Below are 16,198 nucleotides of genomic sequence, written 5' to 3'. Positions count from 1 at the left end.
TTTTTTTTAAGAAAGATGATTAAGGTATTAGTCAAAGGGGTCTCTTTTAAAAAAGATTGATTAAAGTATCAGTTGGGTTATGAACTTCTGCAATGTTTAATGATTGCTGTAAAGAGAAGTTGTAAAGCCTAGAAAATATGAACTAGAGAGCGACTGTGGAGTCTAGCTAGGAATCGGTCCAGAACTTGATGTTTCTCCCATCACCCACCTTGAACCCGACATTGGATTGGAGGAGAGCGATTATGCTGCGTTTTAAGGAAATTACAGATACTATGCCACATCAAGTTGGAGATAAAGAACCTATAAACACGGGAAGACCATTTATAAAATGTGGCCAGTACTTTCATAGGATAATTTCTTGCCAACCTCCTACCACTCCTTTATCAAGTTTCCAAAGCCATTTAAACATCAGAGCCAAATTTTTGTTGTGAGTAGATCTCAGCCCGAGACCTCTAAGGGGCTTACTCTCAATTACTTTGTGTCAAACAACCTTACAAATACCATGTGAATTTGAGGTTCCCTTCTAGAGAAAACAATGGTTAATGTAAGATATGGCTTTTGTAATACCTTTTGACATAGTAAAAACAAACATATAGTATAGAGGTAGAGAGTTTAAGACTAATTTAATAACATATATCCTTTCAGTCATGCTCAGAAACTTCCCTTTCCATATGCTTAACTTTGCTTTGATTATGGACAATACAGGTTTCCAAATGAAGAGCCTATTTAGATTAGCACCAAGAGGCATCCCAAGGTATCTGACTGGAAAGGTGTCACCGTGATAGAAAATTGTGTTAGCCAACCTGAAGTGTATTCGTTATATAAGTAAGCTTTTATAGAAACTAACTTTTAGTCCTGAAATAATCTCAAACCAGCCTAGGATCCTCTTGGCATATAAAAGAGAGGAATAATCATTTGGCAAGAAAATCAGAGTATCATCTGCATAGTATAAATAGGTTATGTGATGTCTTGAAGAAGTCTGCAAGCCTTTGTAGTAACTTGAATCTGATGCTCTATTAAATAAAATTATTAGCCCCTAAATTGTTATGTCAAAAATGAAAGCAGAGAGGAGGTCCCCTTACCTGAGACCTCTTTTCTTATTGAATTCTCTATTAGAAGAGTCGTTAATCAAGATGACCAATTTAGTTGTGGACAAACATTCAAAAAATCAGTTTCCTCTAATGAGAGCCAAAATCATATAGCCTATGATAGAATCGATATGCTCCCACAAAATCGAGTTGAAGGCTTTATTTAAATCTACCTTTAGCAAAAACCTATGGTCCTTCTTACTACGAATACCATGGACAACCTCATTTTCTATCATGAACCCATCTAGAATCTAACGCCCAGTAATGAATGTAGACTGGTTTACACTTATTATAAATGGTAGAACGCTTCATAGCCTCAAGGATAAGAGTTTTGCCACTGTTTTATATAACCCATGAATCAAACTAATCAATTAAAATTAGAAGAATTTGCTCAATCCCTTAGTCTTCAAAATCAAAGTTACAAAGGATGAGTTGATTTCCTTTGGTAATTTACCTGTTTTGAAAAATTCTTTGACTATCACAAAAATATCAGAGATGATTAGATTTCATGCTTTTTTATAGAAGGAGGAGGTGAAACTGTTAAGACCGGGAGCTTTTAAATCATCACAATCCTATACATCTTGTTTCATTTCCTCTAATAAAAGCAGTCTTTCTAACTAAATTGATCTTGCTTTTGAAATTTTAAAGAACCCCAAGCCTTTTATTTCAATTTTTCTACAATATGGTTTGGCAAACAGAGTTGAGAAGAAGCTGATATCACCCTTTTTATGTTATTTAAATAGACTAAAAATATATTGTTTTATTCAATGTTGCTGATGTGGTTGCGACCATTCCTTAAACTTGTTGAAAGGTGAAAAAAACAAGTGTTTTTATCCCCAATTTTGCACCAGTTTTGGCGGGATTTTTGCCTCCACATATCCTCAACTTTCTTGTTAACCTTGAAAAGCTCAGAGTTTAGATTATTGAGCTTTGTTTTTTCAATCTGAGACAGGAGACGCACCTCTCTTAAATCTTTGATGGTTGTGATGAAGTTCTGAATGTTTGCAAGTTTTGAATTTTGATTACCAAAAGTAGATTTGTTCTATTATCTCAGTCGTTTCCCTAGAGTTCCTAGTTTCTTTATCAATCTATAGTCATTTGGAAATTCCTTGTAGCTATCAAACTAGAAGATCTCAAAATCAGCTGAAAATAAATGGTGTGACAACCAACAACTTATGAAGCGGAAAGGCTTCCACCCCCAATCTACCTTTGATGTCTGAAGAAGCAATTGATAATGATAAGACATTCCTCTAGGGTAGTGACAAAGTGATAAGAATGGAAACTAAAGGTGGAACTTTAGAAATGCAAATGTCTTATCTATATAGTTTATAGAACCCCCCCTAAACAAAGTGAAATAGTGGCCTTTCAGTTTGAATTCAATCAAAGCATAATCAAACAGGAAATTATGGAAAACAACTGACCCTGAATAATTAATGTAGCCACTACTTGTCTCATGAGCATGAAGAGTTCCATTGAAATCACTTATCACCATCATTGTCTTATGATCATGTAGCCACATAGGCTAATCCATTGCCCCTCAAATTCTATAAAATTAACCTTAAAGTTAGAGATATCACATATCACTATGATCCCTCTTCATTTGCCTACAAACTCTAGACAAGCCCATTTAATAGTTACAATATTCCACAAATTTCTGATAAAGGAATCGCAGTAGTTATTTTTTCTTATTTCTAATAGAAAATAAATATCAACATTACTGTTGAGTAACTTATTCCTGTTGAAATATCATTTGTTCGACAAACCTAACCCACAACTATTCCAAGCAAAGATATTTATAGATAGAGCAAAACTAAAACAGATCAAAACTTAGTAGGGTGAGGAACTTACAACTGATTGGTTGATATCTACTCGTCTGCTTCTCTATCAATATTCCCCTGAACTCCCTCTTCATACCCTATAAGATTTTGGAAGATTCTCAAGCCTAGAGCTGCTGCATCATGTAACATTTCCTGAGTCTTATTTTCTCTATCAAAACCATTAACTTGATTATTCTCATAGGTTGTCTGGAACTGAACATTTTCTTGCTTAATCCCTAAATTGAGGGAATCAGAAGAGATACCTTTCTCAATAGTGTTAGTTACACTATTACTAGCTTGCAACAGTTTCAGTTTCCTTGTTTTACTTGTAGCATTCCTATTGTTTTCCTTTACCACTTTTGAGAAGGCCTGTTGGCTACACTGAGAGCTCTAAGGCTTTGGTAGACGAGCCTATGTATTATTAATCTCTATATCCATAGATGCATGGTTAGAGGTAATATCTTCATTTTTATCGGTAATTGATTTAATAATAAGGGATGAGCCGTTGTTTTTTAGAGATATATTTCTATAAGAGTCAGGTACAACATCTGATATGCCACTATAAGTCAAAGCATGTTTGTCTTTCTTCATTTTCTTCCTTTTTTTATATGTATATTTAAGGCCAAGTCTTTTTGTTTGTCTAAGCTTCTTTCTTTTTTTTTCCTTTAATTCTATTTCCACCACTTCTTAGGGCTTTGCCAGGTCACATATAAAATCAAAAAAGGAGTTCTAGAATTGGTTATGGTCTAAATTCAAGGTTCTGGTTATTTTGGATAAGGGCCTTAATACTTGTGCTAAAGAAGTGTTAAACCCTATTATATATGGGTTTATGGCCTTGTTGATTAGCCTTGTTCCTTTCACCTAGTCTGTAATGCTTTGTTTTACAAGGCCCACTCCTGTAATTGAATGTGTTGTTATCACTGTCGGCTACTTTTTGCATGTTTTCCTTTAATTTGTTATCGTGTGGCACTATAAAGGGCGGATAATATATAGTAGCATGTAGTTGCTAATCTTGAAAATTGTATCAATATGATCTAAGTTGTTTGTTGCTCCAGGGTGCCTTTGAGAAATGATAAGAGAGAAATCGCTCTTCGTATCCATCTTTTGTTACTCTGTAGCATATCTACCTTCGTATAGTACATAATATGAGATGATATCTTGATTCTAGATTTTCTTCTTGTTGTAATACATTGAACTTTTTCATAGCAAGAAAGGTTTATTAGACCTATCTTTATATAGTATCAAAATAATAATCCAATTTATTTAATTTTGATTTAACATCTCTAATTTACTTTAACTCAAAGTGATGACCTTTCCTTTCATTAATTAAACTATTTTAAGAATTAGAGGTGTTTTAAATTCAAAAGCTTTTTGAATCACCATACCAAATGTGATGTCTTTGGCATTTAAATACACAATTATATTATGGGAAAAATAAAAAAGAAAAGAGAGAGAATTAATTATTGAAGGCATAATACAATGTTTTAGTATATTAGCTCGTGCTTTGCCGCAAGTTAATGATAAAAAAATTCACATATAAAAAAATATAAAAAATCTAGAAAATATATTAAATGTTTTGGGTGAGGCGGTAAAACCAGACCCAGTAGCATTAGATCTGATAGCCAAAAAGTTTAGAAACAGTTGGGTCTGGTTGGGTAACCAGACCTAATACTATTGAGTCTTGGTGGCAATAGAACTCAATAATGTTATTGGGTTTTACTGAGCAATAAAACCCAATACCCTTAGGATTTGGATGCGGAGCCAAACCTACCAACCTTGAATTTGATACCAAGTTAAATTCAATATTTTTTTACTTAAAACACAAAAAATAACGCCTTTTTTTTGCTATAATATCGTCCACATTATAATTATTCTTTGTCTACTATACAATAAGTTTATGTTTACAATACATATACAATATTTTTCATATTTTTTTAAAGTATAGTATGATGCATGCATATGTAGTTTAAGATTCTATGGATAATAGTTACAAGTTCTTAAGAATTGGGTGAGATTCTACTTCAAGAAAAAGATTCACGGGATTCCTCTCCATTATAGCCCAGCATGACATGTTTAGAGCTAGTCTCATAATACTTAATGAAGTTTTTCCAGCTTGACAGAAACCTCATTATTACAGGAGGATAACTAAACATGTCAAGCTGGCCAATAAGACAAGGTACCGTTTTTGGAATCTTTCAGCATAATTTATAATTCAAGAAATATAAACCAGCTGCCATCCCCCCCTTCATTCCTTATGCTATCAAAGAATTTGACTCTCTTTTTTTTACATGGAGTTGTGGGAGGGAGCCATCAGCCATGCTTTCTTCCTTTTCAGTTTCTTCCATTCGATGGTAACATATTATTGCTTTATATGACAATAAATAACTTTATTAACTAAGCTATTAATTTAGTTGACAATCATACAAATACAATTTTTTTCTTGGCCGAGAATACATTAGCAAAATAACAAGAACCAATCAAAAGAGACCCTGGAAAATACAGGCTAAAAAACAACAGTAAAAAACTCCAGCTCCAATTGATGCCTTTTCCAGGAAATCAACAGTGAACGGTACCATGGAAGGAGAGTCACCTGCAAGTCCCCGAAAATAGCATCTATAACTTCATCAGAAATTGTCTTTGACATTCTAGCTAGCTGCAGGTCAAGGTGTTGGATATAGCAGTTGCGTGATAGATGGATTTAATAGCGTTCTTAGTCTTAGGTATATTTACATCACAACTTAAAATATAAATAAAAATAAAATAACATATCAATCTTTTTTTTCTATAAAATAATAAAATTTATGAATTATATAAAAGTTAAAAATATTCATTTTCTATTATATATATATATATTTTCATGTCATTTCTTTTTAGAATATTATTATATTTTAAAAACAATTATTTAAATATTAAAAAATATTCATTTCTATCAAAAAAAATCTCTTGAAAATATTAATCACAAGTAACCTTAACCTACCAAATATCAAATATAAGCTATTAATCATTTAAATTAGAAAAAATAAATAAAATTGTTAAGATGAATTAATTACCAACTATCTAATCCAAAAACTTTATTCTTGGACTTTTTGGTTTTTTTTGGATTCCATCAAAGGTAATTTTATTTTTACTATCTATGTACAATAATTAAATGTTATCTTGAAGCTTTAACGGAGAGGAAACATAAAAGTAAAAGTCAGTTAACTAGCAACCAGAAAGGTTTTCCTTTCCATTAATCTCTTAAAACAAGGTCATATGGCCTTTTACATCATATATATATATATAGACACACACACACACTTAGAATAAATAAAAATACAATGTATACTTTAAAATTTTGCTTTGCGCATATTTATAAATCGCATTGCGTCCATTTCCTTCTACAGTAGTCAGGCCTTGAATATTGTAGGGAAAAAGAGCTAGTCAAAAAGGAGTAGCAGTTGCTAGCTAGTCCTAGCCCTCTAAAAACCATGGCTTCTCTTCCACCCAACCCAGTACCAGTGGCATACCAAGGAGGCTCAGCATCAGTTCCTGACTGGTTAAACAAGGGTGATAACGCATGGCAAATGATATCAGCCACCCTTGTTGGCCTCCAAAGTGTGCCGGGACTTGTAATCCTCTATGGAAGTATTGTGAAGAAAAAATGGGCAGTCAATTCAGCTTTCATGGCCTTATATGCTTTCGCTGCTGTTGTACTCTGCTGGGTGGTTTGGGCCTACAAGATGTCTTTTGGAGATAAGCTCTTGCCCTTTTGGGGTAAAGCAGGACCTGCCTTAGGCCAGAAGTTTTTAATCAAGCAAGCTGCACTGCCTGAGACAACACAGTTTTATGATAATGGTGAAGTGGAGACTGCAATGGTTACACCATTTTTTCCCATGGCTTCCATGGTTTGGTTTCAGTGTGTGTTTGCTGCAATCACTCTTATTCTTTTGGCTGGATCAGTCCTTGGAAGAATGAGTTTTAAGGCTTGGATGGCTTTTGTGCCACTATGGCTAACTTTCTCTTACACTGTTGGAGCCTTTAGCTTGTGGGGTGGTGGATTCTTGTTTCACTGGGGTGTCATGGACTATTCCGGTGGCTATGTTATTCATCTTTCCTCAGGAATTGCTGGCTTGACTGCTGCCTACTGGGTTAGTTCTTTTATCTTCTTCTTTTTCCTATGCTCTTTCTCTTGGAGAGTATGTACATATGCCTTAATGTAAATTATAGGTACAAAATGCATGTTAGGTCTATCTTTTTTTTTTTCATGTATTTGAACTTTCACTGCTCAGTTAGAAATTTCTTGCTTCCTTGGAAAATATTGCGTAGATCTTTTCTTGGTACAAGAACATTTTCAGTGAATATTTAATCTCTAAGTTCTTCAGATCCTTGAGTTAATTGTTTTTGTGATTTAAGCAGAAATTTACCAACCTCTTTTTCTGTAATATTTAGAGGTTATATTTCTAAAAGTTTAGATGATGTTAGTTCATCGCTAAAAGATAAAAGCTTCTTCATTCCATGTTCAGTATTGAAACATGAGAAAAATGTCACTAATAGTAGCATAGCCCATCCATGAATATATTTTTTTTCTCTCTCAATCAGAATGAATATGAGAGCAAAATTTTAGTAGAATATTTTTCCACTCTGCTAAAAGAAATCTTGAGCATCGAATTCATCTATGTTAACTAAATCGTGTATATATAGTAGAAGTAGCTCAAGAAACAGGTAAGCTCTCTCTTAAATTACTAATTTAGTTAGTTTTAGAGGTTCATCACCTTTATGGCAAGAAATGAAATAATCATGAAGATTAGTATAAATAACAAATTATAATTCAGGATCAATATTTTTTTATAAATGGCCAAGAATAGTATAGTGTGTGTACATAAAAATTATAATAGACTATTTTTGTTTTGTTCTTGTAATTTCTTCCATGATATGAGGAGAATATATATATATATATTAATTGGTGGGATGGTGAGAGATTTTCCTTGTAAATGATGCAGGTAGGTCCAAGATCAACAAAGGATAGAGAGAGATTTCCACCAAACAATGTGCTGCTAATGTTAGCAGGGGCAGGGTTGCTATGGATGGGATGGGCTGGATTCAATGGTGGAGATCCATACACAGCCAATATCGACTCTTCCATGGCTGTCCTTAACACTAACATTTGTGCAGCTACTAGTCTTCTTGTATGGACCTGGCTAGATGTCATTTTCTTCAAGAAACCTTCTGTCATTGGTGCTGTTCAGGGCATGATTACTGGCCTTGTTTGCATTACCCCTGGTGCAGGTATATAGTTCCTACGTCTTCTTCTTTTCCAGTTGAAGAGATGCTTTTCAAGATCTTGTTCAAATGAAAGGCATTGACTTTTTTATTGGACTTGGAGCTAGAATTAATTATTCAATAATCTCTTTCTATTTGTGTGCCCTTACTTAACAAACTTGATAGTATAATTTAACTTGAAGAATTATTTCAGAAGTTCTAGATTTTTGTTCATAAGTCCCATTTTATTGGGATGGGAAGGAACAAAGAAAAGGGTAGAGCTATCTCAAGAAATAATTTAATTCAATATATAGACTCTAAAAATAAATAAATAAATTTGGGGGTAAGACAGGACATGGAGGATCAAACATTAAGGCTTGTTTTTAGGGTTATAGACTGAAGATATTGGGCCATATCTATTACATAGATGATGATGATATTAACCCATATTCGTTAAATAATTAGTTTTACAAGAGATACATATTATTTCACCTTGGTTTCATAGTCATATATAGTGATAAACCATAAGGAAATTAATAGATTATATTCTAACGTCGTTCGAAGTTTTTTTACGGATTTTTGTAGTCCTAAATCTGGTTTCACGGGTTAAAAAATCACTGATTTTATAGCATTGTCTTCAGGTTTTATAATTTGTATATTTTTCAGGTCTTGTGCAAGGATGGGCTGCCATAATCATGGGAATTCTATCCGGTAGTGTTCCATGGTTCACCATGATGATTGTTCACAAAAGATGGACACTAATTCAAAAGATTGATGACACTCTAGGTGTGTTTCACACCCACGCTGTTGCTGGCCTTCTAGGAGGAGTCTTAACAGGCCTTTTTGCAGAACCTCAGCTATGTGCACTATTTTTGCCGGTGACAAACTCAAGGGGAGGTGTCTACGGTGGATCCGGTGGAATCCAAATACTCAAACAACTCGCTGGCGCTGCTTTCATAATTGGATGGAACCTTGTTGTTACATCAATTATTTGTGTAGTGATAAACTTTGTGATACCATTGAGAATGTCTGAGGAACAATTGCTTATTGGGGATGATGCTGTGCATGGTGAGGAGGCTTATGCATTGTGGGGTGATGGAGAAAAGTACGATTCAACCAAGCATGGAGATACCACAGAGGAATTTACTATGGAGCCCATGGCATCAACTCAAGTCGTGTAGAGAAGGAGACGGCATTATATTAATTGCTTGATGATTAATTTACTTCAAGAAACGTTTGAGGTAAATTAGACCTTGTGATTGTATTTCTTGTCTGGCCTTGTATGAAGACTTTGTGTTGTAACTTGTTGACATTTTGCGTATTTGGTTTTGTTTTTTATTGTATATATAGTGTGCATTTTGATAATTTTTTAATGGGCATGGAAACCAATCTTATCGCGACTTGTTAATAGATTTTGATTCATATGACGAAGAAAGCATCTTGTATTTCATGCATATTATATACACCGTATTAGAGACTATACCTTAATATATACTCTTTCACATCACAAGTTAACAAAAATTAAGATGTGAGAGGGTTTTAATGTGCAAAAGCACTGTAGGTACTCTAACATTTCATTGTGGATTTATATAATTAATTTTTTTTAGATGATTTGATCCTTTTACAGTTAATTTGAAGGTTTTTTCAAAATTAACATGAAAAATTAACTTACATCATTTTGCTTTTAATGGATAGATTTTTAGTCTTTGTGGTTTTTTAAAATTCATGGTAGGTTTAAAAGTTCATTTTCGTTATTTTTTTAGTTTCTAATTTAAAAAAAAAAACATTGAATTCTAATAATAAAAAAAATGTTAATTGACACATATTCCAACTAAAAAATAGTTAATCTTAGTGTTAATAAGTTTTCTTATATGAAAAGAATTTCATTAGAGTATACTTTCATCTTAAAATCACTTAAAAAATTAGATTTAATATCTGGAATTTTGTTGATTTTAGATTTTTTTTTTATTTTTAATAGATTTACAATGTATTTAGAGGCATAATTGGATTCCCTTAGATCTTTGAGATATTTTTAGATATTTTCGATAAAAAAAATAACTTGAAATAGATTTTTAAATATAAAACAATCCTAAATAGTAAATATTTAGGTTATAAATAATAAATTATTTATTTAATTTACTAAAATAAATAAATCCCAAGCATGTGGGTCTAAGATGATATGCCCATGCACTTGAGGTTTTTTTATTTATTATTAAGGTCTAAACATGTTAAGTAGTAATATCACATGCCTAACACTTTGCATACCTAACATTTTTTTTTGTTATTTAATGTAATTTTTTTCCCTTGATCTTAAAAAAGTTTATTTCTTTGTTAATTTAAAAGTATATTTTTATTGAACCATTTTTAAAATATAATCTTTTATAATTTATATAAAATTAATTTTATTTTTTTGTTATTTCAATCTCACGAATCTAATGTGTTTTTTTAATGGTTTTTTGGTCCTTTAAATGTTTTATAAAAAAATCATCTTTTATTATTTAAATATTTTTCTTTTTTATTTCAATTTAATAAAATGACTCTTTTTGGCATTTAACTTTTAAAAAAATGTGTGCCTATCCTTTGAAAAACATGTTATTTGATACACAAAAAAAAGTCACACCTACACAATTGTCACATGATTCAAAAAACAATACATAATTTAAAAAATAATCTTATTGATAAAAACTTAGTAAGAGTGCATGACCCAAATAGCAGGTTCGACAGGTTAATCCTAACTTATTCAAGTATTTTTTTATCTTATTTTATCAAATATTTATTTTATTTATTTTATTATTTAATATTGGTTTAATTAAGAATTAAGTTTTATAATTTTTTTATTTTTTATAATATTATTATGGTCTCAAGATGTAGATTTCAAGTTTGTCTAATTAATCTGAGTTAATTCAAATTGATCCATTATGTTATTATTTTAATATTTAAAAAAAATACATTATCTAAAATGTTATAGTTTCAATATTTTTAAAAAGATTCGTTTAATATATTATTATTTTAATATTAAAAAAATATCATTATTCAATATTCAATATATATTTAGAGTTTAAAGCTACGATTAAATTTTAAAAAATCAACATTTAAATATTTTTTAACTCTTAATATTAAGAATTTGACTCCATGAAAAAAAAAGCAAAGAAACTGTAAAATTAGCTTATTTTTGAAATAAACGGAAGTGTATCTAGTAAAAACGATGTATTGCTTCCTAAGCAACAAAAGAAGCTCGAAGAACCTAAACTTAAATATTCCTGTTCCATTCAGTCAAAAATGGATTTTGCGAGCACTTGCTATATATATATATATATATAATTACCATCCCGGGTAAAATAGCCTCCATAGTTTCCACGAGTATCAACACAGTCCTTTTCTGGAATGGTCTTCGCTTTTTCTTATTCTTGTTATCGTTTCTACCCAAACCTGGAAGAGAAGTTATTGGAGGCCAAGACCCAGTCTATTCATTGTAATGGTTTATTTACTAATTTGCCCTTGAAAAAAAAAAGCAATGAATTAAGTTTAGGAGTGAGGTTGTCTTTTCACAATAGCACATTTATCTTTAACATATTTATTGGATGAGATTACATTTGTTTATCTTTCTATATTAATACTCAGTAAAATTATAACTTCACCCCTAGAATAAATAATGATATTGATTGGGGGTGCTTTTGCCATTTTATTTTTTTTCAGAATGCTGCAATTACTTTAGTGCCTTTGAAGACAAAAACAATACAATTCTCTTATAAGGGTTTTTTTTATAATTTTACATTAATTTTATTGTAGATTAGGAGGTTATTTAGGGGTAATATTATAATAGTTCTATATTTAATATTATTTAAAAAACAACATGTTAGCACGTGAATAAACACCAACATGTGAACAATCCATGTGGCGTTTAAACTATATATGTGAGGTTGTTTGATTACTAAATACCGTCTTCGGTTATAATATTTAAAAGATGTTGGAGCCCTTTACACAATAACAAGACATGTATATCATGATTGTTGTTGGTTTATCCCCGACGAGCATTTCTTTTCTTTTTTTTTCTTTCTCATCTCTTTAATTTTTGCACTAGTTCTTGCAAAATTTCATAACAAACTTTTCAATTTTTTTTTCTTCTATGCTTTTATTTATTATTTTTTTATTTTAGAAAAAGCTATAAAATTATAAATGACTTTCAAATTCAACCCCTACTTTTTTTAATCTATAAAAACATTTTAAAATTATATTTTTTTATGTCACTCCCTATCATTTTTAAATATATAAATAATCTATCAAATTACAAATATTTCTTATTTTCAACCCTATGATGTTTTTAATTTTTTAAATTTAGTCTTTATTCTTCTAATTGCTATTTATTTTTTTTGAATCATTTTCAAAATTGATTTTTTTTTAAATCTCATCCTTTTTAGATTTTTTTTCATATCAAATTTTTTTTCCTCATTCTTTTTGTTGCTATTTTTTTCTTTAGCTTTTGCATTTTTTTATTGATATTTTGTTACTAGTTTTATCATTCAAAATTAAATTGATTAAAAACTAAGTTTCTTAATTTAACCCGAGTTTAAGATTCTATGGGCTGTGAGTTTTAGAGACTATACCTTGTTGAGTAGGTTCATCCGATTTTGCTTTTTTTTTTTAAGGTGATGTTTTTTTTATTTTTTTAATTCTATTATTTTTTTCAATTTCCTACCTTTCTTTTTCATTTTCACTCCTTATCATTTTTAATCTATAAAATTATAAATATTTTTAAATTTCAACCTATATGATTTTTTATATATTTCAAATTTAATTCTTATTATTTTAATTACTATTTATTTTATTTGGATTCATTTTTTAAATTTTTTTTCTTTCAACTTTCATCCTCCTTAGGTTTTGCTTATCAAATTTTATCCTCACTTTTTTCTTCTCTTTTATTTTTTTGCTTTTGTAAGTTTCTTTTTCATAATAAGTTTTCACTGATTTTATTCTTTAAAAATAAATTAATTGATTGTTGATCTTTTTATTTGAATTCAAGTCTAAGTTTTTACGAGTTGTGATTTTTAAAGTATAGATCAAGTTTAAGAGGTTTGTCTAGATTTGTTTGTGTTGCCTTTTATGAAAAAAAAGTTATCATTTTTTTTATGGTTTTTCTTTTGTTAAGCTGGCTCTTACAATTTTATTTTATTTTAATTTCATCCCATATAAATTATCTATCAAAGTATAGATGTTTTTCAATTTCACTCCTATAATTTTTTAATCATTCAAATTTGATCTTAATTCTGTTAATTGTTATTTATTGTATCTTGAATGATTTTAATTTTTGTCAAATTTTATCCTTGTTGTAATTTTTTCTATTAAACTTTATCCTCATTCTTTTTGTTTTTATTTTTCATTTTTCTATTGGAGGTTTTTTAATTCATATTTATTTTCACAAATTCATCTTTCAAATTTAAATTTATCAAGAGTTAAGCTTTTTGATTGAATTCATATCTAATGCTTCACGAGCTACAAGTTTTAAAGATTAAATTAGGTTTAGGTGATTCACTTAACTTTGTTTGTGTTTTTTTTTTAAATTGGGGTTTTATCATATTTTATCCTCTCTTTTTTTCTGTATATGTTTAAGATTTTATTTTATTGGGTTGTCCCTATAAAACTTTTTTTTTTATTTTACCTCTTATCAATTTTTTTTATCTATAAATAATCTATCAAATTATAAATATTTTTCAATTGCATCCCCTATTATTTTCTAACCTTCTTTTGCATTTTTTTATTGATATTTTGTTACTAGTTTTATCATTCAAAATTAAATTGATTAAAAACTAAGTTTCTTAATTTAACCCGAGTTTAAGATTCTATGGGCTGTGAGTTTTAGAGACTATACCTTGTTGAGTAGGTTCATCCGATTTTGCTTTTTTTTTTTAAGGTGATGTTTTTTTTATTTTTTTAATTCTATTATTTTTTTCAATTTCCTACCTTTCTTTTTCATTTTCACTCCTTATCATTTTTAATCTATAAAATTATAAATATTTTTTAATTTCAACCTATATGATTTTTTATATATTTCAAATTTAATTCTTATTATTTTAATTACTATTTATTTTATTTGGATTCATTTTTTAAATTTTTTTTCTTTCAACTTTCATCCTCCTTAGGTTTTGCTTATCAAATTTTATCCTCACTTTTTTCTTCTCTTTTATTTTTTTGCTTTTGTAAGTTTCTTTTTCATAATAAGTTTTCACTGATTTTATTCTTTAAAAATAAATTAATTGATTGTTGATCTTTTTATTTGAATTCAAGTCTAAGTTTTTACGAGTTGTGATTTTTAAAGTATAGATCAAGTTTAAGAGGTTTGTCTAGATTTGTTTGTGTTGCCTTTTATGAAAAAAAAGTTATCATTTTTTTTATGGTTTTTCTTTTGTTAAGCTGGCTCTTACAATTTTATTTTATTTTAATTTCATCCCATATAAATTATCTATCAAAGTATAGATGTTTTTCAATTTCACTCCTATAATTTTTTAATCATTCAAATTTGATCTTAATTCTGTTAATTGCTATTTATTTTATCTTGAATGATTTTAATTTTTGTCAAATTTTATCCTTGTTGTAATTTTTTCTATTAAACTTTATCCTCATTCTTTTTGTTTTTATTTTTCATTTTTCTATTGGAAGTTTTTTAATTCATATTTATTTTCACAAATTCATCTTTCAAATTTAAATTTATTAAGAGTTAAGCTTTTTGATTGAATTCATATCTAATGCTTCACGAGCTACAAATTTTAAAGATTAAATTAGGTTTAGGCGATTCACTTAACTTTGCTTGTTTTTTGTTTTAAATTGGGGTTTTATCATATTTTATCCTCTCTTTTTTTTTTGTATATGTTTAAGATTTTATTCTATTGGGTTGTCCCTATAAATCGTTTTTTTTTTATTTTACCTCTTATCAAATTTTTTTATCTATAAATAATTTATCAAATTATAAATATTTTTCAATTACATCCCCTATTATTTTCTAACCTTTTAAATTTGGTGTTCATTCTTTTAAATGTTATTTATTTTGTTTGAGATCATTTTTTTTTCAAGTTTCATCATTTTTAGATTTTTTCTCTCAAATTTTATCCTTAATCTTTTTTTTGTTTTTTGTAATTTTGTTTTTGCTTTTATAAGTTTTTGAAATTAATATTTTTTTTTCAATGATTTCATCTTTCAAAATTAAATTAGTTAAGAGTTAAGCTTCTCTATTAAACTCGAATATATAATTTAACAAATTATAAGTTTTAGAAATTAAACTAAGTTTAGGAGGTTCATCTAAGTTTACGTTGTTGTTTTTTAATTTTTTAATTGATTTTTTTTGGAGTTTTTCTTTGTTTTGTTTTCTTTATTTTTCTTTTTATTAGTATATTGAATTATTTGATAATTACGATATGATTATGTTTGGTTCTTTTTTTTTTGTTATTTTTTTTATGGTTATTGTTTTTTTTCATATTATTTAACTTGCCAATTGAACTGATAAATTGGAACCTAAATTTTTTTTACCTTAACATTGTTTTATGGCTTAAAAAATTTTGTTCAATGAAGTGTGAGCTATAGATTTAGTAGTATAAACTAAAAGATTTGGTGTTTCTACTATTTACCACCTCACAAAATATTATTCATTTTTATGATTTTTTTTGCCCTTTTTTTCTATATTTATATTTATTTTTCTAATTTTATATTTCAAACTTTAGTTTATTAAAAATTGAGTTTCATAATTTATTGTAGTTTGTGTTATATGTAGTTAGTTCGATCTCATAACTGTATCATAGGTTTGACAAATTAACTTGCTAGACTCGAGTATTTTTTTTATTTTCATTGATATTTTTTTTTATTTCATCATTACGCATTAAATTGATTAAAAATTAGGTTTCATGATTTATTTTGATTTTACTTTCTATGAGGTTATATCGGTCTCATGACTCAAATTGTGAATTTGGCAAGTTAACTTAGTTAACTTGCGCTTTTATTTTTATCTTTTTTATATGATATTTTTTTCAATCTTATCCTTCAACTTGAAGTTATAAATTAGATTTTATG

General features: G+C 28.8%; 1 protein-coding gene across 1 annotated transcript; it reads left to right on the top strand.

Annotated features, from left to right (window-relative positions):
• Positions 1-6,300: 6,300 nt before the first annotated feature.
• On the top strand, positions 6,301-9,457 carry LOC105119423 (ammonium transporter 3 member 1-like). The gene is made up of 3 exons (XM_011017562.1): positions 6,301-7,032; positions 7,885-8,170; positions 8,810-9,457. Exons 1-3 carry the CDS (start codon positions 6,373-6,375, stop codon positions 9,322-9,324), a joined length of 1,461 nt encoding a protein of 486 aa, XP_011015864.1. The 5' UTR covers positions 6,301-6,372; the 3' UTR covers positions 9,325-9,457.
• Positions 9,458-16,198: the final 6,741 nt, after the last annotated feature.

This window comes from Populus euphratica, unplaced genomic scaffold, assembly GCF_000495115.2.
Source record: "Populus euphratica unplaced genomic scaffold, PopEup_1.0 scaffold2950.1, whole genome shotgun sequence".
Taxonomy (NCBI): Eukaryota; Viridiplantae; Streptophyta; class Magnoliopsida; order Malpighiales; family Salicaceae; genus Populus; species Populus euphratica.
This window is presented reverse-complemented; position numbering and strand designations above follow the sequence as displayed.